General features: G+C 32.9%; 1 protein-coding gene across 1 annotated transcript; it reads right to left on the bottom strand.

Moving 5' to 3' along the window:
• Positions 1–17,192: 17,192 nt before the first annotated feature.
• On the bottom strand, positions 17,193–26,447 carry LOC134719509 (uncharacterized). Its single transcript, XM_063582503.1, has 7 exons — positions 26,324–26,447; positions 26,063–26,119; positions 24,532–24,681; positions 23,015–23,115; positions 20,980–21,146; positions 18,177–18,203; positions 17,193–17,310 (listed from the first exon to the last, which is right to left on the bottom strand). The coding sequence occupies exons 2-7, from the start codon at positions 26,114–26,116 to the stop codon at positions 17,261–17,263; spliced, it is 549 nt and encodes a 182-aa protein (XP_063438573.1). The 5' UTR covers positions 26,117–26,119; positions 26,324–26,447; the 3' UTR covers positions 17,193–17,260.
• Positions 26,448–27,899: the final 1,452 nt, after the last annotated feature.

The raw sequence follows: 27,899 nt of genomic DNA, 5'->3' as shown, positions 1-27,899 counted from the left end.
TTCCCCGCAATCCGTTGCCATTTTATTATAAAACCGGATGTGGGTACTCGTAGCCTACGCACGGCAATTTGACTATTCGTACCCACATGCGGGTGCGCGCAGACACTGCCTTAATTGATAACCCAAAGTAAGTATTGCTTAAAATTGCCATAGCTTTAGAAATTTTTCTCTCATTAGTTTTAAATCTGGAGTTTTGGATTTTTCAGATTCGAATCAGTATTTTTAGATTTTCTTTCAAGGAATTGCCATATCTCAGCATTAACTGGGGATGCTACCAGACTTTTACAATTTACCGGTATCTTCATCTCTCTTGTCATTTCTGACACATCCGATTTTTTTTTAATCGTATTTTTTCATCATCATCAAAGAGAGTGCCACGCTCTTTGCACGTTAAGAACCCTTACAACAACTGTTTGAGGGCCCGTAGGTGGCCTGTTGTAAGGGTAAATTTCTGTCCCCATCCAATTTACCCTCATTTTCCAGTGGCAGTCGACGTTTTCCCGACCATCATCCTTTATGGCCTCTATTATGACAAGACCTACCTATTGTATTTATTGTAAACTTGTTCTCGTCCTGAATATGCCTGAAATATTTGCCAATGGACGTTAAGCAACCAACAATCAATCATCTTTGCTTTCAGTTGTCCTAACATAATTTGCATGTGTTGTTTGAACGTTTTCCATGCTGTCTGTAAGTCACCACATTGGCGAATCCAGGGATGGGGGTCCGGGGGTTGGACCCCCCCCTTTTTTTTGACGATTATTTTTTTGTACCGTTTTCCATCTTACAGGTTAATTTTCAAAATCGTATTAACTTATTATACATGCAATAAAAAAAACAGTAAGCATTATCGTAAAAGTCAATATTACGGAATTTATTAACTTAGTCCGCGCTTGTTTTTGCGATTTTCCAATTCTGTTTTCATCAACAATCGCCGCAATGTCACTATTTGCGGATGATTTGCAAAACTTACGGTGCTTGATAATTTTAAAAGGGACAATGCAATAGAGAATATGTTTCAAGAGTGTAAAACTTTATTGAAAGACAGGCGAACGTCAGCGAATACCTGCTTTGATGGTTTTTCGTTTAACACTTTATCAAATCCATTAAAACCAGAGGAAATGGGAACTGCCGTTACAATAGTATTATAGGGTTATTGCATGAATGTTGGGGAATATTGTCCCGAGTAGAATTTTATATTGCACGAGCTTGCGAGTGCAATATATGTTCTACGAGGGACAATATTCCCCAATATTCATGCAATAACCCTTTTATTGTATAGCAATATAATATTTGAAAGTAAAAATTGGTTTAAACTAAGTTTTTGTCGTTGATGACGTCATGAATTTTGAAGATTTATTGCACTAGTGCAATATTAGAATTTATTGCATGCTAACTTTTGGTTACTTTCTGTGGGAAATATTATTTATATTGCTATACAATAAATCAATGTATATATCAGATTAGTAGGTCCGAGAACACAATTAATTCGTAGTGCATTTCTTTTAGACCATAAATGAAAATAAATAAAATCCCACCTGCGCTTTCTCAAAGAAATTTTTAGTGTACTTTTGGGACAAATTATATCAAATTTATAGAAAACTTCATCGCCTCTAACTCAAAATATGGATAATTTTATGTTTAGGGCGTCTTGAAATCTTTTGACAACTTCCGAAGTGCTCATTTTCACCCTTTTTCAGCTGGACCAAATCACTACTTTCCTTTAAAATTCTGGACCCAAATTTTTTTACAGTGTAATTTCATCCCCCTACTTGCAATTTGAGGCATTGAACATGGAGAAATAAATTTGGAAGGGGTATAAAAATTAATGGCAAGTAACCCACTGTCAACACTAGGGACTATATTTGTATGGTGGTTTCGGACCAGTTCTTTTATTTGTATATAATATAATGGCTTGACAGTGAGACGCCACGTCGTTTCACCCCACTGCAAGGGCAGGCTGTCTTTTCCAATACATGAATTTAACCAATCACGCAAGCAGTAAACGCGTGTGCAATGACAAAATAATATCAGTATGTTTGCTTAGCCTTTGTATAAAAAGTAAAATCACAAAAATACTGAACTCAGAGGAAAATCAATACGGAAAGTCCATAATCACATGGCAAAATCAAATAACAAAACGCATCAAAAACGAATAGACAAGAACTGTCATATTCCTGACTTGGTACAGGCATTTTCAAATGTAGAAAATGGTAGATTAAACCTGGTTCTATAGCGCTAACCCTCTCTCTTTAATAACAGTCTCATCAATATTGTGAGGTTTTACTTTAATACAATAGAATTATGAACTGTTGAAAAATGAATGTGTCACTGTGAGTAAGTAAAACATGCTTGTTGTCATTCAGATCAGTCTCAAAAAGTGTATTCATGGTGACGGGGTGATGTATTTATTTACTTAAGTGTACATTATGGTATTTGATTTATATAGTTCTAAGCGTCTGCATTGTTTATTTTCATTGTTTATATGTAAACTGTATATTATGTATAAATTTTAAACATTATTTAACTTATAAAGCCATTGGCCCATGCTATGGGCATAAAGTGTTTTTCAATAAAGTATTATTATTCCCCGTCCCTAATTTTCTGAAGTAATGATTTTTGTGCGTCCGTACATCCGTCCTCCTGTCACATAATTCTTGTGACAGTAACTCCTAAACAAGCTGACATAATTTTGTGAAATTTCCATATGATATTTTTTTAAATGTTATAAAAAAAAGAAGATTGCCAATGAGACAACTATCCACAAGGGACCAAGAAATTAACAGCTATGTGTCATCGTACGGACTTCAACAATGATCAAACCCCATATCGCTTAGTCAGCTGTAAAAGGCCGTTCTCTTTATTCAGTTTGTTCATTTTTTGTTTCCACAATACAAATTAAGTTTGCATTTAATTTAATGCTATTAAATTTTTACACCATTTTCATTACACCAAACACATATTAAGTGTAAATTTGGGCGGCGTAACTTTCACCATTTTTATACGACCGCAAATTTTGAAAAAAATTTCGTCGTATATTGCTATCACGTTGGCGTCGTCGTCGTCGTCGTCCGAATACTTTTAGTTTTCGCACTCTAACTTTAGTAAAAGTGAATAGAAATCTATGAAATTTTAACACAAGGTTTATGACCAAAAAAAGGAAGGCTGGTATTGATTTTGGGAGTTTTGGTCCCAACATTTTAGGAATTAGGGGCCAAAAAGGGCCCAAATAAGCATTTTCTTGGTTTTTGCACTATAACTTTAGTTTAAGTTAATAGAAATCTATGAAATTTTGACACCAGGTTTATGACCACAAAAGAAAAGTTGGGATTGAGTTTGGGAGGGTTGTTTTTAACAGTTTAGGAATTAGGGGCCAAAAAAGGGCCCAAATAAGCATTATTCTTGGTTTTCGCACAATAACTTTAGTTAAAGTAAATAGAAATCAATGAAATTTAAACACAATGTTTATGACCACAAAAGGAAGGTTGGTATTGATTTTGGGAGTTTCGGTCCCAACAGTTCAGGAATTAGGGGCCAAAAAGGGACCCAAATAAGCATTTTTCTTGGTTTTCGCACCATAGCGTTAGTATAAGTAAATAGAAATCTATGAAATTTAAACACAAGGTTTATGATTATAAAAGGAAGGTTGGTATTGATTTTGGGAGTTTTGGTCCCAACATTTAAGGAAAAAGAGGCCCAAAGGGTCCAAAATTAAACTTTGTTTGATTTCATCAAAATTGAATAATTGGGGTTCTTTAATATGCCGAATCTAACTGTGTATGTAGATTCTTAATTTTTGGTCCCTTTTTCAAATTGGTCTACATTAAGGTCCAAAGGGTCCAAAATTAAACTTAGTTTGATTTTAACAAAAATTTAATCCTTGGAGTTCTTTGATATGCTGAATCTAAAAATGTACTTAGATTTTTGATTATTGGCCCAGTTTTCAAGTTGGCCCAAATCGAGGTCCAAAATTAAACATTGTTTGATTTCATCAAAAATTGAATAATTGGGGTTCTTTGATATGCCAAATCTAACTGTGTATGTAGATTCTTAATTGTTGGTCCAGTTTTAAAATTGGTCTTAATTAAAGTGCAAAGGGTCCAAAATTAAACTAAGTTTGATTTTAACAAAAATTAAATTCTTGGGCCTCTTTGATATGCTGAATCTAAACATGTACTTAGATTTTTGATTATGGGCCCAGTTTTCAAGTTGGTCCAAATCAGGATCTAAAATTATTAAATTAAGTATTGTGCAATAGCAAGTCTTTTCAATTGCACAGTATTGTACAATGGCAAGAAATATCTAATTTCACAATATTGTGAAATAGCAAAATTTTTTTTAATTAAGAGTTATCTTTCTTTGTCCAGTATAGTAAGCAAGACATATCTGCAAGATTTTTTTTTAATTGGAGTTATCTTTCTTTGTCCAGAATCAACTTAAATCTTTGTTATATACAATATACAATGTATATTCACTTTTTACTACCAACTGATAAATTTAAATAATCTTTACCATTCAGTGATAACAAGCAGCTTTTTTACATCTTAATATTTTATGATGTATTTAAATGAGTAGTAATTGTTGCAAACTCCATTAGAATATTTTAATTGAAATTAGTTTTGGAATAAGGGAAAGGGGGATGTGATTTAAAAATTGGGTTCAATTTTTCTCATTTGAAATTTCATAAATAAAAAGAAAATTTCTTCAAACATTTTTTTGAGAGGATTAATATTCAACAGCATAGTGAATTGCTCTAAGAGAAAACAAAAATTTTTAAGTTCATTTGAATACATTCATTCTGTGTCAGAAACCTATGCTGTGTCAACTATTTAATCACAATCCAAATTGAGAGTGGAATCCAGATTGAATGTTGTGTCCATACTTGCCGTTCAACCTCTGCGGTCGTATAAAGCTACGCCCTGCGGAGCATCTGGTTTGTTAGTTATACTTCGTTTGTGCTCTTATCACCCACAGGTCCATGTTAGCTTATACAATCACTTGGCGTTGTGACGTCGTCGTCGCGTATGCGGTGAAATATATTATGAATCTCCGCTGAAAATACTAGGCTATTTACTTCCAATCTTGAATTTAATGTTCCTTAGACTAAAAAGATTCAAGATTTTATCCCGGACAATCCGATTTTAACAACAACAAACAGCCGGCGTTGCCAAAATTAAAACATTTGGGTAAAATTTCGTTTTAGACGCCAAAACGAAAACAGTCATAGCAAAACAGAGGGGTGTTTAAATGATTAGAAGGTCAACATCTATCTGCGATAAAATGTGCAGGCTCCTTTGATAACCAATTGTTGGTTTAGTGTCTAGAAATATATCTGTTAAGGAAATTTCACAGATTTTGGTCATCATTTATATTACTGAGTATAAAATTATAGAAAGAGAAAGCTGTAAACTACTAAAACGTTAAACAAACTGAAAGTTATATTTGCTAAAAGGGAAAAACGAATGAAACTAAAACTGAATATCACCTCTTATTGAGCACCTGAGATCACCTCTAGTTTTTGGTGGGGTTCGTGTTGATTATTCTTTAGTTTATGTGTACAACTTTTTGTAATGTTTATTTGTCTTTTTCATTTTAGCCACGGGGTTGTCAGTTTATTTTCGATTTACGAGTTTGCCTGTCCCTCTGGTATTTTTCGTCCCTATTTTATTGGAGTTAGCTACCTTAAAACTAGACGATGCTTTCTTCAGACACATTTATCTAAATATAAACATATATAGTGGTGATGTAAAACTATTTTTTCTGGGTCCGTGTTTTGCATTGGTTTTTAGTGTTTATTGTTGTGTGCCTTTTCTGTCCCTCGGGTTTTTTTTTCTATTGGCTAAACTTCAGTGATTAACTCTTCCTTAAATCGACATGGGAGGTTCACAAAAGTCACCAAAAGAGCGTTTTTTTAATCTTCCATCGTCTGTTGAAAAAAGTACACAGTACTTACATAAACCTCCCATTTTCGAAGGACTATACACTAACCATGGATATTGATTTAACCACGACCGTTGAAAGGATAGGGTATACTGGGTTTTTTTTTGCTTTTACCTTTTGTAGCAACTTGCTCTAACAAGCTAGTATAACTTGAATCCGGAATAGAATGGTTCTTAAGATATTGATATTTTCTGATAATCAGTGACCATCCTTTGCGAATTTCCAATCAGATCGCCCAAACCAAATGAAGCTATCGATGTACCAATATTGAGTACCGCTGCTTCCGTTGCGTAGTAGTCATATGACACGTAGGTGTCTGTTGTAGCATTCTCGGGTTCTCTGTTTGTGTTATCTCCCAGTTCTGACACTTCCATGTCAACATCTGTTGAGCCAAACTTATCTCCGTCATCCATTTGTATGTCACATGTCGGATCATTATCAACATGTTCTTTGTGACTTTTCATTATTCTGACTAAATGTGGATACCAAAGTATCTGACAAACCTGGCAATAGAGTTTTAAGTAACTCTGTCTAGTCTAACTGTTTCTTTGCAGTCTGGGTCATTAATATTCCCTTCTTTGAGAAAACTAGAAAATGAAGCATCAACTTCTTCGTCCGAAGCAAATAATTTTATTTTTCATCATTGTCACTATGTACAGTATGAATATAAATGAATTCTGTATAAACAGCTGACAGATTCTGCAAGTTTTGAAATTTGTTTTCAATATTTCCGATTCGGATAAATTAGTTTACAGTGTGGGAACGAAACTGTACGGTTTTCAAATAATTTTGTCAATCGGGTAAACAAAATATGCAAAAATAAACTCATTTCTTTCTTTAAATTGAATTTATATAAAAAGAAGTGTAGCTATCTAAATATTAGTGTTGAAATATCGGAACACCCTTTCTTTGGAAAGTCGAGTGCACCGCGACACGTTGATGAATATAGCTAATCTACTTATACATTAACGTCGCAAAATTACTAAATAAATCTAGAATATGAAGAACACACTGCGGTGAACGATTGAAAAGTGTTACAAAATAAAATTCTACATTTTTATTTTAAACTTAACCAGTCTACTTAGAAGGGGAACAATATTTAATCAAACTTTTAGTCACTGACAAAATCTCGGCTATATATATAGAGAAAGGAGAGAGAAGTAGACCTTACTCAAGTCACTGACCAAGAGACAAACCTATCTTCGAAACGGCCGCTTACATACCACTGTTGACCAATCAAATTAATTATTCAAATTTATTTTCCTTAACCCAAAATGAGCCAATGAAAATCGCGGTATCAGACATCATTCGGAATCAGTGCCAATATGGATGACATAATAACATTTGAAGATTTCCAAAATAAGATATCGGAACTATCTACTTAAAACACAATTTACACCCAAAAATATGTAAGTTAAACTAGATGGTAAATGACAACGTTTCTCCCTCTTATGTGAACACGAACTATAAAATTTAAATTATATACAAAAAAACGGCAAAACATATTTTTACAGGCAATTTTATCAATTAATTTGTATAATCCAATTCCGCTGCACTCCTCCCCACTAAGATCAAATTATCTGTTATTAAATTAAAGATAATTTGATCAACTTAATGAATTTCCAGATTAAATTTTATTTAAGACAAAGTCTTTGACTTAACTTTATGTTTCAATTTATCTCCTATAGCACCTATCACTATAACATTAAAACAAAACAATATAAAACATGTAAAATGCCATTCTCAAAACGTTCAAAACACACATGGCAATTATTAAAATCTCAAAATATTCAAATAAGGAAAATAGCAATTTTCAAAACTTAAAAAATGGCAATTTCCAAACTTAAAAATGGCAATTTCCAAAACATAGAAACACGAATGTCAAAACATTCAAATCGAAAATGGCAATTAATATTATTTGAACATAAAAAAAATAATTATTCAAAACAATAACAAAACTATAAAAGTATAAAATAAACATGTATAAAACGCAAAATCAAACAAAGTTCACAATAAGTCCATATAACAATATCACAGTCGCAGGTACATTACACAATACGCTACACCACAGTCGCTTGTATTCTGGGCACCATCCAGGCATGGCCTTCAATTGTAACCTCGGTCCCAATCCTGGTACATCGAAAATGTACGCCACTTTGTCTCGGGGGATAGTAATGGCATCTACCAAATTTGGAAATTAATTTCTATGTTCAGCGGCTTGGCTTTCACGTTGGCAACGTGCCGCTTCTCGTGCCTAAACATTAACACGGGGTTTGGCCTATCGTGGCAAAGCATCACCTGGATCCCGGTAATGCATGTTTGGCAGCTGCTCCGGTTGCACCTTACAAAGTATGGCATTTGTGTCTACGACAGTCGGGTGATGAAAGAATCTAAGATGACGGGTCAATTCACACCTTCTGCCGAATCTTGACTGGCAAATCGAACACTGGTATATGGGAACAACTGAGATGTGTTTTGCCTTCCAGTGTTTGATATAGATAGAAAAGGATGAAAAGATAGGGATTTCACACTCCTCTTCTCTTCCTCACATTTCATTCCCTCTGGTGGCCAGTATTCCCTTTTCTTAATATTGAAATCAACTGCCGTTAATTGCGCTTGTGCCATTTTGAAAAACTGAAAAAGTATAACACTTAAATATAATTAAAAAAAAATCAAGATTTACATACATTTAACATTATCTTAATAAACATATCTATTTAATTAATCTTTTTTTTAAGGAGGCAAAACATCTCCCGGAGATACATAATTATCATTAATTATATTCCTAACAGTAACTTGGGCGAATTTATTTGCCATTTGAGCGCCATTTAGTTTATGAACAAATCGAAACTGTCTACCAAGAAGGCACTTTCTATTAAATTTCATATTACAAATTTCACAATCACTAATTGAAATGTACTGTTTGTGTATCTTTTTCCAATGCTTATAATACATGCACGATATGGAGTATATATATGCGTGTTACATGATGGCACATTGCAAGCTATTCCTTCAACAGGCCATCGTTTTCGGAGATCATCATCTAGTCTCATCATTTTATAATCCTGAACTTCTAATTCGTCCATTTTGATTTTCTTCAAAAAATTACTTAGATATTTATTTTTCAATGTGTACAGTGTATTCCGGTTTGGTAGCAGCTTCTATGAGGGCGCCGGGACAACACATCAGCATTACTATGAAGGCTTTCTTTTCTGTGATCTAAGGCATAATATGTTTCTAGAATATTATTCATCTAGCCAAAACTCCTTCTGGATCTTGACATTTTTAAGCCATATCAATAGAGGCATGGTCAGTTCGAACTTCAAAGGGTCTTCCCCACAAATATTGGTGGAAATGTTTAACAAAAGAAACAGTTGCATGAAGCTCTTTGTAAATTGTACAGTATTTTCTTTGTTTTAATTGGAAATCGGAGAGATATATAATCACTTGACGTAGGACTGTTAGAATTGGAAGCAATGGGTTACATCTGGGGCTAAGCCCAGTACATGGCTAAGGACGGAGAGACGTGTAGGCAGTTTGTTGTGGCCTTATATCCCAAAGATGATAAGTTAGAATGTAAATACAATGTGTCCGTGTCTACACTAACTTGCGACAGTTTTACAAAGTGTATGGCGGCGTTCACACAAACGCTATATACAGTTAACATGTTTTATACAATTAGTTTTATGTAGTATACACTGGTTTCCCCATTTCATGTGTTCACATCCATACGCCTTGTTAAATTAACTGTACATGAGATTTGTTCACACGTGTAAACTATATGTCACTTCAATGCTCATTACATAGAATCAAATTCAAATATCTCGGACACCTTTTCTAGAGGTAATGAAAGCCATAATGATGATTTGCAGTACTTTTGAAGATACTATTAAAGATGTCTCGATCACGCAATAGAAAACGTAGGATGCAGCAGCGTACTTGCCGACGAAGGCGGATTGAGATGTTTAGGAGATTCAGAAAGTATAAAAAAAAAAAATTCTCATATATTCGCACACATTCGCATAGACACAATAATTAAATAAATATATAATATAACGAGTCGATGCTTTAGTTAACCAAATATGCATTTTCTCAATTCAATGGTTTTGCATGAATGAAACGGTAACATATTTGAACCAAAAGCAATGACCTGATACTACCGTGCAGATATTTCTTAACAATTAATACTTTGACTTTAAAATAACAGTTCGTACATAACAAATTAATGCTTTTTTTTATTTCTTATTGCATTTTACCGGATATGGGATACTAGCGAAACAATACAATTTACCGTACACACTTTAGAAATGCACTAAATAGTGAATCGTTGATAGAGTAAATACCAGTGGCAAATATTTCATGCATCTTCAAGTTCTTCGCACAGTTGCAAAAAAAGGGACATAATTTATGTGACGCCAAATCTCTTCGTTTGCTTTAACAGTTTTCCGGTATTTTTTTGTCATTTTATGAATTCTTACTTCACAATGTTTTCCTGTTCTTTCAATGCGCTTGATTGTTATTCGTGTTGATATGTCTTTCGAAATTGGTTTCTTTCTGAACTGTTGAACAGCTTCTGAATATGACTTGTTGCATATCAAACCGCTTGTTTCTGTGTCCATTCGGTCGATTTGGGAAGACATTTAATGAAATATGTATGTAGCTTAATTATGCCCGGAGTTTTGTTAAGGGTTAATAAAGCTACCTTTATCTTTTATCAAAGCAATAAATCGAATGTAGACAAATAAATCCAGTGAAGAACTTTATTGTCTATTAATGTTATAAACATAAAATTGTATTAAAAAAGTTTATTTACCTTAATCATGAAATATCAAAGTTTAAAATATATAAGAACCGAAACTATTGCAGATCTATTTAATCGTATAAGACTATAAAATATTAAACAGAACTATCTGAGTTCAACTTTACACAATGGGACAATGGTGCAACAGTACAACATAAGAACGAATTACAAAAAATCATTTGAAAAAGGTTTAACTCATTAGATGAAAATAAATAGAAATACATGTAACAAAACACAGATTTGACGTGACAAAAAGACAAGTACTGATCTGAGACTACTCGCACTTATTGACAGCTAATTCAAAGTCACTAAAAACTAATAAAAAAACACGCATCTAAGATTAAATTATCAATCAGTACACATCCAATGGATTAAGTGTAACTACGCAGAGAACAACTTGACCTTGTGCAATGTCAAGATTCAGGTTTCGACGTATTTTTTATCCATAAAGGTGTAGATGTACATAACAGTCTGAGAGAGTGGTAGACAAGATTGTTACCCCGAGAAAACATAGTCAACCGAGGCTCTATCACCCTCTCAGACATGTGTTATTTTATTTATCGTCACCACGAGATTCAATATGGCCGAACAAAATAGGCGGAGAATGTATACAAATGGTAACAATTAGATGATACATCTGGTGATTTACCATCAATCTGGAAGCTTGCAACCGTCGTGCCTATTCCAAAACCAAGTAAAGATCATACGGATCCTATTAATTATCGACCAATTGCTCTTACCAGTTGTGTCTGTAAAACATGTTGGAATCCTTGGAAATACAGCTGTAGACCTTGAGGCAAAGAATGCCCTGGGTGACCCTCTATCTAATTGTGATATACCATATACTGATTTTAAATCTAATATTAGAGAATATGTTTTTAATATATTGAAAAATAAATGGAGTAAAAAAGATGATAATAAATTGCATGAAATTAAACCTAATTTAGGCAAACCTTTTAATAATATTATGTGCAGAAAAGATCAGTGTGTTATTACTAGATGTCGTATTGGTCATACTAGAATAACACACGAGTATCTTTTAAAAAATGGAGATGAACCACAATGTGTCCCTTGCAACTGCAAGTATACTATTAAACATGTTTTAATTAATTGTATTGACTTTGCTGATATTCGTAAGAAGCATTTCAGTGTCAATAATATGTATGATTTATTCAATAATGTTCCATTTACAAATAGTGTTGCTTTTTTAAAAGAAATTAGAGTTTATTATAGAATATAAGAATGTTATTATATTTAAATCGATTTTAATTTTTATCACGTTATTTTATTGTTGAATTTTATTTGTATATAATCAATTTGCTTCAGTGAAGAATTTTAGTATATTGAAGGACTTTTTGTCTTATTTTAAAAATATGCTTTAAATTGTAAAAATTATTCGAATTAGCTCTCGCCGCGATATAGCCTTTTTGTTCTAATGCGGCGTAAAGCAACCAACAATCAATCAATCAATAAGGAAATGAATATTCAAACATAAATAGGTACGTCATATCCTAGAAAAATATCTGACGAAACGAACTACATATATTGACAAGCTTTGCATTGATTATAAACAATAGATTTTTTGGAAAATAAGTGAGAAACCTGGGTCGCAATTCCGAACTTTTTGACATAGGAAAAATCCGTAGCTCTATGGTCCGCAAATAGTAAAAAAAATAGCATAAGGACCTAAGAGCTACGGTTCCGCATAACTGGGATGTTGATGGCAACAGTTTACCTTTTTAAACAGATTGTTAATTAGATCTTAAGTAGACCAGGCTTTATGGTGTATGATAGGAAGTCCTACATACAGATTCAAAAAGCTGTTCATTACCATAGTTTGCAGAGGCGGATCCAGGTGGTGGTCACCCGGTGCCGGTGACCACCCCCTGAGTTTACAAAAATGGTGCACCTTGAAGATTTAAAAAAAAAATAATTCGTCGATCAAATCAATTTGTCTATCGTAATCACCAGTCATAAAGTTGTCATTACATACCTTAAGGCTAAACACGTGTACCTTGACAGGTATGTTTATACAATGAACATGTAATCAACAATCGCTAATTACTTGGTTGATTTCTTTGATGTTAAGGTGTAAAAATGAAGAGACAGTCCTCAATCTGAGATGTTTTTAGCAGGAAATTTATACTTTTTTACATTACGTTTATCTAATTTTTAAAGTTTGTATAAGATCTTTTCTCGTGACCAATAATAATATCTTTTTACTGTGATGCCAAAATTCAAAATATTTTTAAAGTTTTAAAGTCACTTAAATATTCTATATTTAAAGAATACCCCCGTTCCATCATCTGTATGTCTAAAAGTTTCGTTCATTTCAATTTTTTAGTAACTAATACCCTCTATCCTTCAGGAAACGCCACAAATCAACCCCCTTTGAAGTACCAACGACTTGTAATGGACTAGCATTGATACGAAGACAAGTGATCAGATTAAAGAAACAACCCCCGACTTACATATATTAAGTGCAAACGACATTCGTTTTGTAAAACAATCAACACTTAAATAAACAAACGAAGAGAAAACAACACGCTCATGTAATACTCGAGAACATTAAACCGTTTCTTGATTTTTATCACTCTGACTTGCCTAGTCCATTTGGAATTTCGTCGGAAGTAGATAGGTGGTTGCATTTCGCGAAACATACCACATATACATTGCCAAAGTCAGCTGCTGAAACCATTAAAAATGCAACAAACTTGATTATCCCAATATATATGCAATTCTCAAAATTGTTTGCACAATGAGTGTATCAAGTTGTGAATGTGAGCGTTCGAATAGTGAGCTCGGGTTACTGAAAACATTTTTACGTGCAACAATGGACCAGGACCGACTAACTGGACTTGCACTGATGCATGCACGTGCATTACAATTTAGAGTTAGAACTTCATGTCATAGTTGTCATGTTTGCATGCAGGCATCCAAGAAAAATGAAATTGGAATCAATTTTATAAATAATGTGTAACTTTTGTCTTCTATAGTTGTAACTTTTTTCATGATACCAATAAAAAAATTGAATTTTAATTTAAGATTTCAAAAGGTGACCACCCCCTAATAAATTCCTGGATCCGCCCCTGGTTTGCGTTTCTGTCTCGGCGCCTTTGAAACCTAACCCTAACCAGTTGAAAGTGTATATAGAGGCAAATGACACACATTCTCCAACAGACGTTTGAAGCTTAAAGTTTAATACGCTGTCAAGCTAAAAGCATATACACTGTGTTTTAATCAATTTATTAAGATATATTTGCAAAAATGGAAAATTAATTTCCTCCCTTAGGAAATCGTTTAATCCACAAGTTGAATCTTACAATTCGTAATGGTCACTGTAAAACTTTTATTTTTGAAGGAGACATTCTTTCTTTTAAACCAATGAGTGACTGAAAAAACAGAAATATGGTCACAATTGGTCTCCCTGTGACCGGCAGTACAACCAGGGATGGGCACGATTACTGTCAAATATAATCTCTTAATAACCGATTACATGAATGATTTTGCTGTAATCGATTATAATCGTTTAATAATCGATTACTCTGATTTTTGTTTGTAATCGATAACAATCGATTATTTTAACAAAAATAATTACATTACTTTTCGATTACAGTAAATTACATTCTACAAAATAAAAAGAAATAACTCTGTAAAAGTTACAAAAATATTGCTGTTCAACATATTTATAGTGGAAAATAACAAAATTTACATTAGCATAAATTTAAGCTTTAAAGTCAGAAGTCAGAATTTCATTTAATCATGATCAGTTTGTGGAAAGTATTATCACTCAAGCGACATCTGTCTGGACGAAAGATTTTGCCAGCAATACTAAAAAGTCTTTCAACTGGTGCTGAAGTGGCCGGTATTGCAAGGAATCTCTTAGCTATTGATGCTAGTATTGGGAAGTTATGTTCATTTGATTCCCAAAATCCTAATGGGTTATTTTCAATGCATGGTTCCATCAAGTATTGATTGACTTTAAGTTTTATTGCATCACCAAACAAATTACGAATTATCTTCTTTTTTTGGTGTCATGAAACTTAGAATTCAAGATGCTGGTGAGTCAGTTCTATACTTTTCTATGGTGGGAGTCATCAGTGTCACATGAATCTGAATCTACATGATTTGATGAAATGTACTTTTTGGCATTTTAAAGCAATTTTTTTCCATCTCCATTGAATCTGAGCGGTTGCACCATCTTAGTTTTATGGTCGGGTCTATTTGCTGCCGATAAGAAATTGTCATCTGACATAGAACCACCAAGACGTTTCTCTAAAAGACAATTTCAAAGTTTGGACCATTTTGTTATTATAGGTAACAGACAATTCGTTAATCTGATGAGTTGAACCCATATATATAGGAACAACTATGCTGGCAGACACAGACTTGTCTTTCTGAACCACAATTGTGGCGTCTTCAAATGGTTTCAGAATAGAACAAAGTTCGTTTAAAAGTTTTCTCTCATAAGGAGACAACTGAACAGATGCCCCAGTTTTTGATAGTATTCCTCGGGTACTGCTAGAATATACCTAATCATGATTATTTGAGAGTTCCAATGAGTTGCATTGTTAGATTGAAGTCTTTTCTCATGTTCAATGATATCTCAGGCATTATCAGATTTTCTTACAAATTTAACTATATTTGCAGCTTTTGAAATCACCGTTTTTAAACTAATGCTAGTATCTTTCAAACCATCTTTCACCACTAATTGTAACGTATGGGCAAAGCAGTGACCTAGTGTAGGGAAATTATGATCTGGTTATTCAACCTTAAAATCGTCAAGTTCAGACTCGCTATCAGATTCGTCACCACTTTCATTTTCAGATTGTTCATCAATTAATGTGTCAGGGAAACCCGAAAGAGAAAAATTGAAAGCTTTTTCATATTGGCAGCATTATCACTTACAACATTTCTGACTTTCTCTGATATTGGAGTTTTTTTATCCTCAATGCTCTTCAACTTTGTAGTTGTTTGGATTAATAAATATTTTGATTTGAGCGTCACTGATGAGTCTTATGTAGACGAAACGCGAGTCTGGCGTACTAAATTATAATCCTGGTACCTTTGATAACTATATGTCATACATCGCAAGAGTTTTTTCATACCCTTGGCGGACTTTGTCTACTGTATGTCTCCCCCTAACTCGCTTACAAGAAATCATCACAGATTCTATTTTCGAATTTGAAAGAAAGTGACCAGATATTCCAAGAAAGCCACGCATTTGGCGATAAGACCACATATCAAGAATTGGGCATAAGTGTTCAATAGAGTTCAATTTATTTCTCAAATTTTCATCAACCTTTAAATAACCTGTTTCCAAATGCTTTGTTGATAACTGTTTTCTAGAGGGAAGTTCATATCGAGGATCCAAAATATTTATAAAACTCCTGAAAAATGGGTTTTCCACTAGAGAAAGTGGTGATAAGGTGCCTGCTATTACATGGACCAAGGCATTTGTCACTTATTTTGTGTGGGGTCATTTTGACCATATTTTGTACTTTTTTTGTTTACAAACTGAATTAAATTTTGTTGTTTATTTGATTCATTGCTGGCAGATGTATTTATAAATAGCTCATTGCGATGTTTTCTCTAAAAAAAAAAATAAAGTCTTTAAATGTTTGTCCAGATAATTTAATAAGTTAATATTTCAAGTAAAATTCAATTAATGGTTTGTATTATTTCTTTGTTTTGACAATCACCTTAAATACAGGTTCATTTTCCCGTAGCAGCCCAGATTTGTCGACTATTCTTTCAGTTGAACTTTATTACCAGGCCTACTTTAATATAATATTAATTTTAAATGTGTTCTCGTCCTATAAAGTATAGTATCGTGCATCGGCGAGCGTTGTGAATTATCTGAGACATGTAATATCCGTGCGATGGATCAAATGGTTTGTCACTTCTAAGAAAACAAAAATTGACAATCATCAAGTTTTTTTTTTTTTAACTCAAAATGGCCTATTTGTAACAAAACCTAGCAAAAGTTAAAAAAAATCGAATCTAAATTCGGACAAAGTGTAAATACAAATTTGATATAAGTATTTTAAAAAAAAACCAGATGAAATAATGCTTATATATCACTTTGCAAACACTGATAGTTTAAGAAATATTTTAGTTTTTCACACTCTGTTCAAAATTAGGGTTTACTTCTTGTTGCATTATTAAACACAATGAGTCCATAGTGCAAGTATGCCCCACTCGCACTATCATTTCCCATTTTCCATGGACCGTGAACTTTGGGTCAAAACTCTTAATTTGGCATTTAAATTAGAAAGATCATAATAAGGGTACATAAATACTTAGTTTCAAGTTCATTGGACTTTAACTTCTTCCTTAACTACTTTGACCAAAAACATGAACCGGCAGCGGGACAGACAGACGAAATGACGAACGGACGCACAGAACGAAAAACACAATGCCTTTTAACTGGTATACAAATGAAACACAGTCACTTCAACATTACTTTATTTCATTTTTATTGTTGATAATCTCTGGTTATAACAAAGAACCATTTAATCAGCAACTAGATGACCTCAAACAAAGGAAACAAAACAAATTGTGTTGTCCTGCAAAATATTTTATTTGATTATTCATTTATGATTTTTATAAATCACACGAAACTAATGTAATTGTTATTTTATGTATTGTTAATAACTTAAACGGTACCAATTATTTTAAACTAGAAGTAAAATTCGACACAGATTTTTCTTTCAACCGAAATTCATTTTTTTTAGCAAAATATGCTTAATTGGTATTCCTCAGTCTTTAGTGTGTTTTGTTTTGTATACTGTTGTTTGTCTTTGAATCGTTTGTCTTTTTTTTTTACATTGCTGTTTAGTTAGTTTGAGATATTCCTTTATAATTAACGTTTGGATGTATAGCGTCTTCTGATTGGCTGCCAATGTTTTTCTCTTAGCTCATATTACGTAATTTCATCATTTGACCGTGACGTCATCAACGTTTTTCCATGATTTACCCCGGTTTCAAACGGAATTTAGAATAAAATTATAAGACATAACTGTATTTTTTTTCTTCTGTTTATTCGAAATAATATAAATTATGTCGTGCATACTCTAGAATAACCCGCTATGCGGGTTATGCAGTCTGCACCACATTTTTTTATGTAATTTCTTCATAAACAGAAACATATTACAGTCATTCCTTAATTATAATGCCCCTTACTTTTACCTTAAAATGCGTTCTTTTTCAATAGTAGTTGCAATGGTGTTATTGGAAAGGGATTAATATAAGTTGCAAAACTTGTTTCCCAATCCACTATAAATAAATATGTTTAAACTCAATATGGTGTTATTAACATATATTGTCATTGAAATCGTGCTTTCTAACAAGACTAATGAAAACTTGTGTTTATATATTATATGGCAAGTTATTTCAGTCAAATCGATAGAATCATTTAGTAATATTTTCTCACCAATAACTATGTGGTCATCTTGATTTTCTGTAGAAAGAAAATTTATTAATAAAAATTAATATGTATATTAATAAGTTTGTCGTACATTGTTCCCATATTTGTTTTTGACCCCATGTGTCTTTGTTCTCTTAAAACTACAAAGATTATACTTGTTGTAAGCTTACTCTCATTTTTGCATTAATTTGTGTAAAGAATAAGTTGTTTGTCCCAAATCACCAATTCAATTTCCCTACATATTCCTGCAGATGTTTTATTCATCAGACTTCAAAATATATTTGACACAATATCTATTAATGCCAATGTTCTTATTGAATTTTGTCGGAATACACATAATTCTTGTATATGCAAAGAAACACTGCGTCAAAATTACTGTTTAAAGTACTCTCTCTTCAACGACACACCACACAATTTTCTGAATCAATAGCGGGTCTTGGTTTACTTATACAAACAACGGTGACTATGGTGAAGTAAACGGATCTTGTCATATAAGATCTAGTGCATTAACATTAAAGTCATATTTCCAAGTCTTTGGAATGTAATGATATCTCTGGAATGGTACCACCAAAACATTTAAAAATAAAAAAATAAAAATTTCTATCAATTACAAATTTCTTGAAGATTTTGTTGTAATAGATTTAAGCAGTAGATTTTTCATAGGAAATAAATTATTCATAGATATCAGGATTGAAATTTTATATTTGCGCAAGACGTGTGTTTCGTCTACAAAAGACTCATTAGTGACGCTAAAAAAAAGAAGGTAATATTTCGAAGTTGATGAGCATTGAGGACCAAATACTTCTAAAGTTTTGCCAAATACTGTTAATCGGATTTATTCCTGAGGTAGAAAAGCCTTAGTATTTCAAAAATTGTAAATTTAATTAACAGTTAATTTTCAATTATGACCATATCAATGATAATTCATGTCAACACAGAAGTGTTGACCACTTGGCTGTGTTAAAGATCGAACTACGGTATACAATACCACGCAGTGGCGGGTTCAAGGGCGTTAAATGTCCTGTATCAAGTCAGGAATATGGCGTTTGTTATCCAATAGTTCGTGTCTATGTGTTGGCGTTTGTTTTGGTGCACTTTAGCGTTTCAGTTGTTCGTTGTTTTTCTTTTTTAGTTGATGTGGTACCCTCGCGTTATATTGTAACCCAGATTAGTTTTTTCTCAATCAATTTATGACTTTTGAACATCGGTATACTACTGTTGCTTTTGTTTCATTAAACGTATTTAATTCAGGATTAAAACCTGTGGTAGGACACCAATCGTGGATTTCATGGTTAAGATTGGAACCACGAGTTGCTATGTCTAACAAATCACACATGTTATATAGAATTGTATGCAGACTTTTGCAAAACAACGAAATCAAATATCCACGAAAATGAAAATGAAAGTTTACAGTTCTATTAAAACAAACTCGAAAACGTTAGATTACCGCCTTTTTAAGAAACTTTTCGGATACGAGAAGAGTTTCGACATTTTGGAACCCATTGATATATATATATGCCAATTTAGACTCATTAACCACAGATTATCGATAGAAAGTAGATGGAAAAAACAAAATTCAGAGAGATAAAAGAATATGCGAACTGTGGGCCCTAAAAGATCCGGGAGATGAATTCCACTATGTAAAGAAGTGTAAATTTATGACGATAGAAAGACAAAAGTTTATTGAAAAAGTAAGTAATGCATAAGAGCGAAAAAAGAAAAAGAAAGCTAGAAGAAAATGTGTAAAATAAAGAGAAAAAAGTTTACCGCACTATGCTTATTATTGTATATGTTCACAGGAAATGAATAACACCTTTTTCCAAACTGTAGAGATCACAAAAAACACCTTCTAATTTAAGTATGATACAGGCCCCCCTTTTCTTTTTAAAAAGCTAAAACTTGTTAACTTTAGGTTTAAACGTGCAACAGACAGGCCCGAACAAAAATAAACTCATCAATTGTAATGCAAGTGAATTTTCGGTCTAGATTTATCAAAATGTGTATCATATTCACCAAGTATTTATATGCAAATATAAGTAACGTCGATCAACGTCATAAGCACTTTTTGTGTAAGAGTAGGATTACTTTTACAGATGTGATGAATGTTAGTGAGTAAATTGGTGGTGTGAACCGTACTTCGAATTCATTTAGAGAAGACTTTAGATTTCAAAGGAAAAATATTGTTTAATGATTTTGGATACACATACTAAGGGGTAAAACCCAACACCATAAAACACCCCAAACCATATCTAGATGTTTAAAAGTGCATTTTTTTTCTATAAAACAAAGGATTGAATGGACGTAGAAGTAATTTCCATGACCCATAATCTTTTGCGTTATCTTGAAATTAGATAATTTCTGACAAACAATAAATGTACATGACATTGTATACCTTCATTTGAACAGTGCGCTCAAATCATTTTAATTCATGAACAGGTTGGTTCTTTTTTTTAGTTGTGTGCTCGTTGTTCAGTCAAATCCTTTTCAACTGATATAAATTGTGTCTCATGTTGTACTGACTCAAGGGTGACTGGGATATAAAATTATGATCACTACAGGCCTTCTTTAGCCACTCAGTAAAACCATTGCCAAGGTGCAGTATACACAGTAATGCCAAGTCAGAACGTTTAATCCGACGCCTCGTGTAGAATATGGGAAACGCTTTCTGCACGTTAAGAACTCTTGCAACAACGTTTTGAGGGTCGTCATTGACCTGTTGCCATGCAAAATTCCTGGTTCCACCAGAAAGTGAGTCGTTCATTAATGCCTATAACTTCTTCAAACCATTCTTTACTTATTTCATGCTTACCTGTTAGAGAGGATGCTTCCCTTCTGACTCGTTTACTTGTGTAGCTCTTATATCCGGAACAGAAGTCTCTGATACGCCTGCCAGCAATCGATTCAACTTCGGCATCTGATAAAAGGTGATTGTCTGCTTTGGAGCACTGTTCTATTGGATGTTGCTGAAAGTTATGCCTAGAAAATGTACCCAAATTATTGATATTTTATTAGTTTGTGTCTCATTTATCAAAGTCATGCATTTGATATTATCAATTTTATTCGGTGACATAAAACACAATGGAAAGTCATTTTCTGTAAACGTACAAATATTTAACTTTAAAATCATAAAAAACTATTAATGTTTTCCACACGTTACAAAGATGGCCGAATCCATATTTGGGTCTATGATTTAAAATCTTCGGTTTTCGTTGTCGTAATTGATCCAATATACCCTCATTTTGCAGTGACAGTCCAAATTTATCTGACAGTTAACCCGGAAGGTCTCTATAACAAGACCTATCTGTTGTATATTGTTAACTCGTTCTCATCCTAAACATGCATGAACTATTTGAACCCAGACATTCATCAATCAATCAATTATACAAGTCTAACAAATCAAAAGTGTATTTAAATATTGGTATATAATGTTATTAACTAGTTATTTTTGCGGTGGCCCTGTTATAGATCCGAGGTGAGCTGTATTGTTCCTGAGACTAGAAGAAACGACGGCTAGTACAGAAACAGCCAGTTCATAACACTCTAATGAAAATTAAAAATCATCGGAATTGCCTTTGCCTCTAAAACTGTGACGCTTTTACTTTGAAGTTTCGTGAAATATTATATTCTAGAATGGAAAGTTGATATGCACAACTATTTTATTCAAAACATAGGGCTTTGCAGCATATTATCAACATTTATATGTCCAGATCATGTTAGAGTTTAAACTCGTACTAAAATTCTCTACTAACTTTACCTGTACTTTTTGCCAAATTTAGAAAAAAAAATTCACCGCAATAGTATATTTTATACCGCTAACAGTCACAAGTTATGTCTCTATGAGATGACACATAGAGCTTATATATAAGAACTAGTATGTCAACAAATCAATTATCTTTCAATATTATATATCTCCCTAAAAGAGGCAAGGTTTGCGAATCAGCTGTATTTACAAAGTACAACCTATAACGATACGACCGACGATAGCTGTTAAGTGAGGTTAGGCGTAAGAAAATTGAAACCGGAAGTGAACGTCCCGTATTGCCCATGGACCAATACGACTTTTTTTTATCGTATTGGCTGTGTCCGAAATGCAATAATATGAGACAGGCATTACCTGTTAAAGTGGACGTAGTCTGTTTGAATTAAAAAAGAATTGTAACCTCAAGATCTGTTAAAAAAAAACGGAAATACCGTAACGTTTCCGATTTTGTTTTAAAGGGATTTTACTTGTAACGTTATTTAAGGTATGACATCATGTTCAATGTAAACAAAGAAACGCGATCATTCAGGCAACGTTAATTCATATCAAAGACAAAGAATTATGAAAACTGAAATTGGCATTGTATTCCTTGAGTACCTAAATTTTACTAGAGTACTCAAAGCCTCATGACAACGAGACTGGAAGAAGGAAGTCGATTTCTACGTTCTTCCAAAAGCGGGAATTAAAAAAAGTGACAAAAAAAAGTTAACGATTTTGAGTTCATAAGAACAATCAAAAGCTGATTTTTTTCAACTGTAATAGGAGACTTTGTCCCCATATACTTTTTTTTTATACTAGTATCTGATTCTTTTTAAAATTTATCACACATGTTTGAAATAAGTGGAGTAAAAAAAAAACATAAGTATACACCAAAAAGTATCCGAACATATTATTTGTGTCTCCGCAGACTTTGTTTTTATCTCTAATAGGAGCATAATCTGATATCAGTAGAAAAAAGGTCGACTGATCCCACTAACTTAAACAATAATATGAATTGTTTAACTTAAGTTGTAAGGTATATAACAAATTAACATCCCACTTGCAATCGATTTTGGGATGCACCTTTTTATATTTATATGCATACCTGATTATATTATCAAGTACCTGATCAACCATGCCAATTGTTTCAGATGTCTGCATTATATAACATTCACCACTGTCAATGCTTTTGAACGCCTTCATACTCTGTAAGTATTAGTTTGGTGTTTTAAAAAAATAATGTTATATTGCTTGAAATAACGATTCTATTCGGTAAAGGTAATACGAAGACATAACTAAATTTGAACGTAACAAATAAAGAAAAAGGAATTTAATCTATGTACATTGTAATAGAGTAGCTGGCCAATTCACTTTTGTTCAGTACAATATAATTAATTAATTGATTCGTGTGATTATTTAGTTTTGTAATTTTTTGTTATTAATATTTTTGTCAGCAAATTTTTTCTTTTAAACTGATGACGTGAGAAGGAAATACTCCAAGGATTCGAGTTCATTTGCAAAATATCTAACACAAGGTTTGCGATAAAGGTCATTTATTCAGAAACCATAAAAACATAATACAACTGAATGTTATGAACAATTATGTAATTAATCTTGACCCTGATCGTGAGATAACCCCACTGTAATTTGCCTGTAATCAAAAACTTAGACAACCCCATGCAAATTTACAGTTTCATATTACTCTTGATACTAAGAATAATTTCCTGACAAAAATGTTTTTATGTCTCATAAAATGATTTTTTATTATTGTTCACTCAATATCATGCGAATAATGCATTCGGGTAAACTGGATACGTTTAAAGTGAGTAACTTCAGTCTGAAGCACACGATTTGTTACTGATAGTAGAATGTATGTAAAATAGCTAAACACAAAATGATATTATTATTGAAGATTTTCAAGCGTTTCTTGTCTTATGAGCTTAAAACCCTTTAGTGCAATTTTTGACTTTTACGGTCTGGAGTAATGGCTCTTGAAAGATTGAAAAATGACGTTTCCAGTCCTGTCCGTGCATTAAGTCATGAACCGTTCAAACAAAGCTTTTACAATTTTAATATGTGGTTACTGGCAACAAAACGGGGGTCAAGTTTAATAATGACGATTTTGACTTTTACGTTTCTGGAGTTATGGTTCTTGAAAGATTGAAAAATTGTGTTACCAGTCATGTTGTTGTATTTACTCATGAACCATTCAACCAAAGCTTTTCAAATTTTAAAATGTTGTTACTGATGACGAAATTGAGGTCAAGATTGATATTGATGATTTTTACTTTAACCGTGCATCATTTATGGTTCTTGTAATATTGAAAATGCCAGGACACGGATAAATATTAATAAATCCGGTTTGCTGTCGTTCTGATAGCCTCTTGTTTCTTATTTTGTCGCTTTTGAGATCGTTTGAAAATGTTATAATTGTACATCACCGAAGTCACCTGTCATTTATCTGATATAAAACAATCCAACCATATGTTTTGTTGCTGAAGCGACATACTCGCTTTCATTTTCGAATTATATGTTCCTTTTCAAAACTACTCCAAGGATGACAATAATTGAGATATTTGAATTTAAATTCATCAAATGTTTTATAGAAGTAAAAATGCTTACCGTATTAAAGTCATGGTAATTTGCCGTTGGCAGAAAATCCCTTGGTAAATTGGAAGTACTTGTGCTAACTATCATTGAATTATCTTGTCGATTCAGTGATATATCAACTACCAGCTGGTGGTTTTGAATGAAAACAGGAACTCTATAAATCTGGAAGAGAAAATCATAAGCTTTGCATTTGTAAATATTAGTACACACCCGCGATATGTAAAGTATTTAATTATGTGTAAGCCTTGTTTTAGCCTGGATTTTTTAAGTATTTGTGTTGTCATGAAATCATGCTGATTACAAGATGCACATTTTTCTCTGCTTTTAAAATCTATCTGTTTTAACCCGTCGACCTGTAGGCCTTTTCACAAAACATATTAAGTGTAAAATTAGCCTTACGGTATAAAAAATCAGTTGAATTGTTAAGGAATATTTCCGACTTACGATACAATCGTGCTGATTAAAATACTACAATAGGAAACAATGCGACAATGATTGAATTTAGTAGAGTCAACCCTGTAATTATGACCCGTGTATATAGCAAGTCATAAATACACCGTTTCGTGATGCGCCTGACAGATGCGGCACGTACATATAAAAGGTAATCGGTAACATGTGACATATTGTCATGACTAAAAGGAAATCGCATCGGTTAGTTCCGGAACCTATTTATTTATCTAATTGCTTATTGTTTGAAACAGGAATAGACATAAACCGGTAGAATCTGAAGTAATTATATATCATTCATTAGTATAAAACTATTCATTGTTTTCCTTTGTATTAACAAGAAAAAAAGTGATTAATGTAATGACAGCGTGTACACGATTTTATTAATTAGGAACAAGTGTATAAGAAAATATCTGTGAATTAGATTAGGCCTCTTAAATAAATGGTTTTAAAGTCAAAAGATGTACACTACATGTTGAATTTGGACGTTTAATTCGACGACTTGTGTACGAGTAGTGTCTCACTGTCTGCACCTCAAAGAACACTTAAACAATTAGAAATTTACGCATGAATAATTAAGAAACAGTATTTCTCAACAAATCATTAAGGATTTTTTTTACATGTTCGTATAGTTACTCTGTGTCTTCTGTCGACAGTCAAACACTTGCCAAATTGGATAACCGCTTAGCTGTTTGGGTTGTACACGTACGCAGCCACGTCTAGTCTGGGGACGTAAATGTCGATGCCTAGAGATAGTGCCGCACTTTCTATCCACGTTGAGAACCCTTCCAATAATTCTTTGAGGGGTCCGTAGGTGGTCTGTTTCTCTTTTCATATTTCTTTCTATATCCAATATACCCCCATTTCCCCGTGGCATTCGAAATTCCTAGACCCTAATGCCAGACGGCAAATATTTCCAGACCTGATTTTTTTTATTTTAAAATGTACATTTATTTTTTTATATTGAAAAAGATTTCATTTAAATAAAATGCTAAATATCGGCAGCAAAGGTTCGAATTAACTAAAAGCATAATCAGATGTCTTTGAAATGGTAGAAATTTATAGCAAATCATCTTTACGAATTAAAAAATCATACCTCTGATGAAAAACAAACATGAACAACCACTAACATGAGAAGAATTAGCCTCATTGTCTGAAAAGAGAAACAATATTAAGCTTATTTGATTTGATCAAAATATTTATTGAAAACGTTTCGATATAAATTATTCCGAAAAAGGGCGATATAATTTGTTTTGAATTTTGTAATATATATATTTATCTAATAATGAGTAAATTGCTTCTTAATTAATGTTCAAATATTACATCTCCATTTTATAATTACAACCTGCTAACTTACACTTTTATGGTTTTAACCCAATGTTGTTAGTTTCTCCAGCATACGTCGATTGCAACCTCGACGCAACGTTGTTTTTATATCAAGATAGTCACGAATATACACCTCGTATCACTGCTACAAGGACTGACTTATCAATACAGAATTTGACATCGTGATCAAAAGTTCACATCACTTGAAGATTTTATTATTGGAATTTCAATGGTGAACCAGCAAAAAAGAAAGTGCAACACATATACAGGCCCAAATGTCTGCCTATATCCACATTATCAAGTTACAGTCTCACAATTCTGAGTCATCACCCAAATCAACCAACTGGTTAAACTTATATTTTTTTTTTTTTGTTAATTTTTTTTCACAGATTTTCAAACAATAAAACCAGGTTCAACCCAATCATTTTCCTTAAAATGTCTTTTGCGAAGTCGGGAATATGGCAGTTGTTATCTATAGTATGTGCTTATGTTTGTTGTCGTTTGCTTGTGGTGTAGTTCAGTGTTTTTTATGTTCACTGTCTGCCTCTTGCTACTGATTTGTTTCACTCGGTTTTAGATAGTTATCCGGAATTGTTATTTCTTAAACGAGTTATGACGTATGAACAGCGGTATGCTACTGTTGTCCTTATAGATAGATACCCATGACATTAACGTCAAGCTAAACAACAATCTTGAAATCATACCTTTTTATGCTGAAGATCATAAACGTCATTTTTGAAAATTAAATATATTAGCAGAGTTATTGATTTTATCAACTTATCTAGTTTATAATGACTCTACCGTTCAGAGCTTGATACCTCCCTATTTTGATAATATAGAACCACATATAATATCATACACATATACAAAACCCAGCAGAAGTTTAATTTGTGATTATACCTCGGTTACATTAGACGTCAATATAGATAGTAATACTTCCTTAACTTGAATCTGTGAATCGTCGAAGTTTAGATATGTTCCCTATGACCATGTTATTACAGGGGACCTCAATATCGTCCAGAACAGAAAGGTTAAAAACGGTTTGAAAAAAGGACCAACATATCGTCCTTCATCCAAAATAGATTGGAAAGAGTGTCAAGTCACCAAAGATGCTCTTTCCTCATTTTGTAACAAATGGTGTAAACGGGGAAAATCTGATAAAAATCACTTGACTCTTATTTGATTCTTATTTAATTAAATACATGTATGAATGTGGTAGATAAGAGAATATCACATTTTTTAAATAATTTAGAAGTAAATAATTGAGTACTTAATACACCTATTTCCGGAATAAGAAATTAACTTCAAATACTTTCAAAGCGGTTTGTGTTGGTACCGGCCGACAAAGCAGACAAGAATGTGGTGGTGGTATGCCGTAAATACTACACGGAGGTTCTTAAAAATGAACTTAAAAATTCATCTACATTCAAGTCCATCTGCTCAACAGAGAGACATATAGTAAACAAGCATATCACAACCATATCAAAGCTTAAGGCTTCTTCTTAACATTTGAATGTCCCTACTGTGTATTGGCTACCTTAACTACACAAAACATTTAAATATCGTTTCATCTCGGCCTCTTGTGAGTGTTCTACAACTAATCTGGC

The sequence above is a fragment of the Mytilus trossulus genome, chromosome 5 (assembly GCF_036588685.1).
Source record: "Mytilus trossulus isolate FHL-02 chromosome 5, PNRI_Mtr1.1.1.hap1, whole genome shotgun sequence".
Taxonomy (NCBI): Eukaryota; Metazoa; Mollusca; class Bivalvia; order Mytilida; family Mytilidae; genus Mytilus; species Mytilus trossulus.
This window is presented reverse-complemented; position numbering and strand designations above follow the sequence as displayed.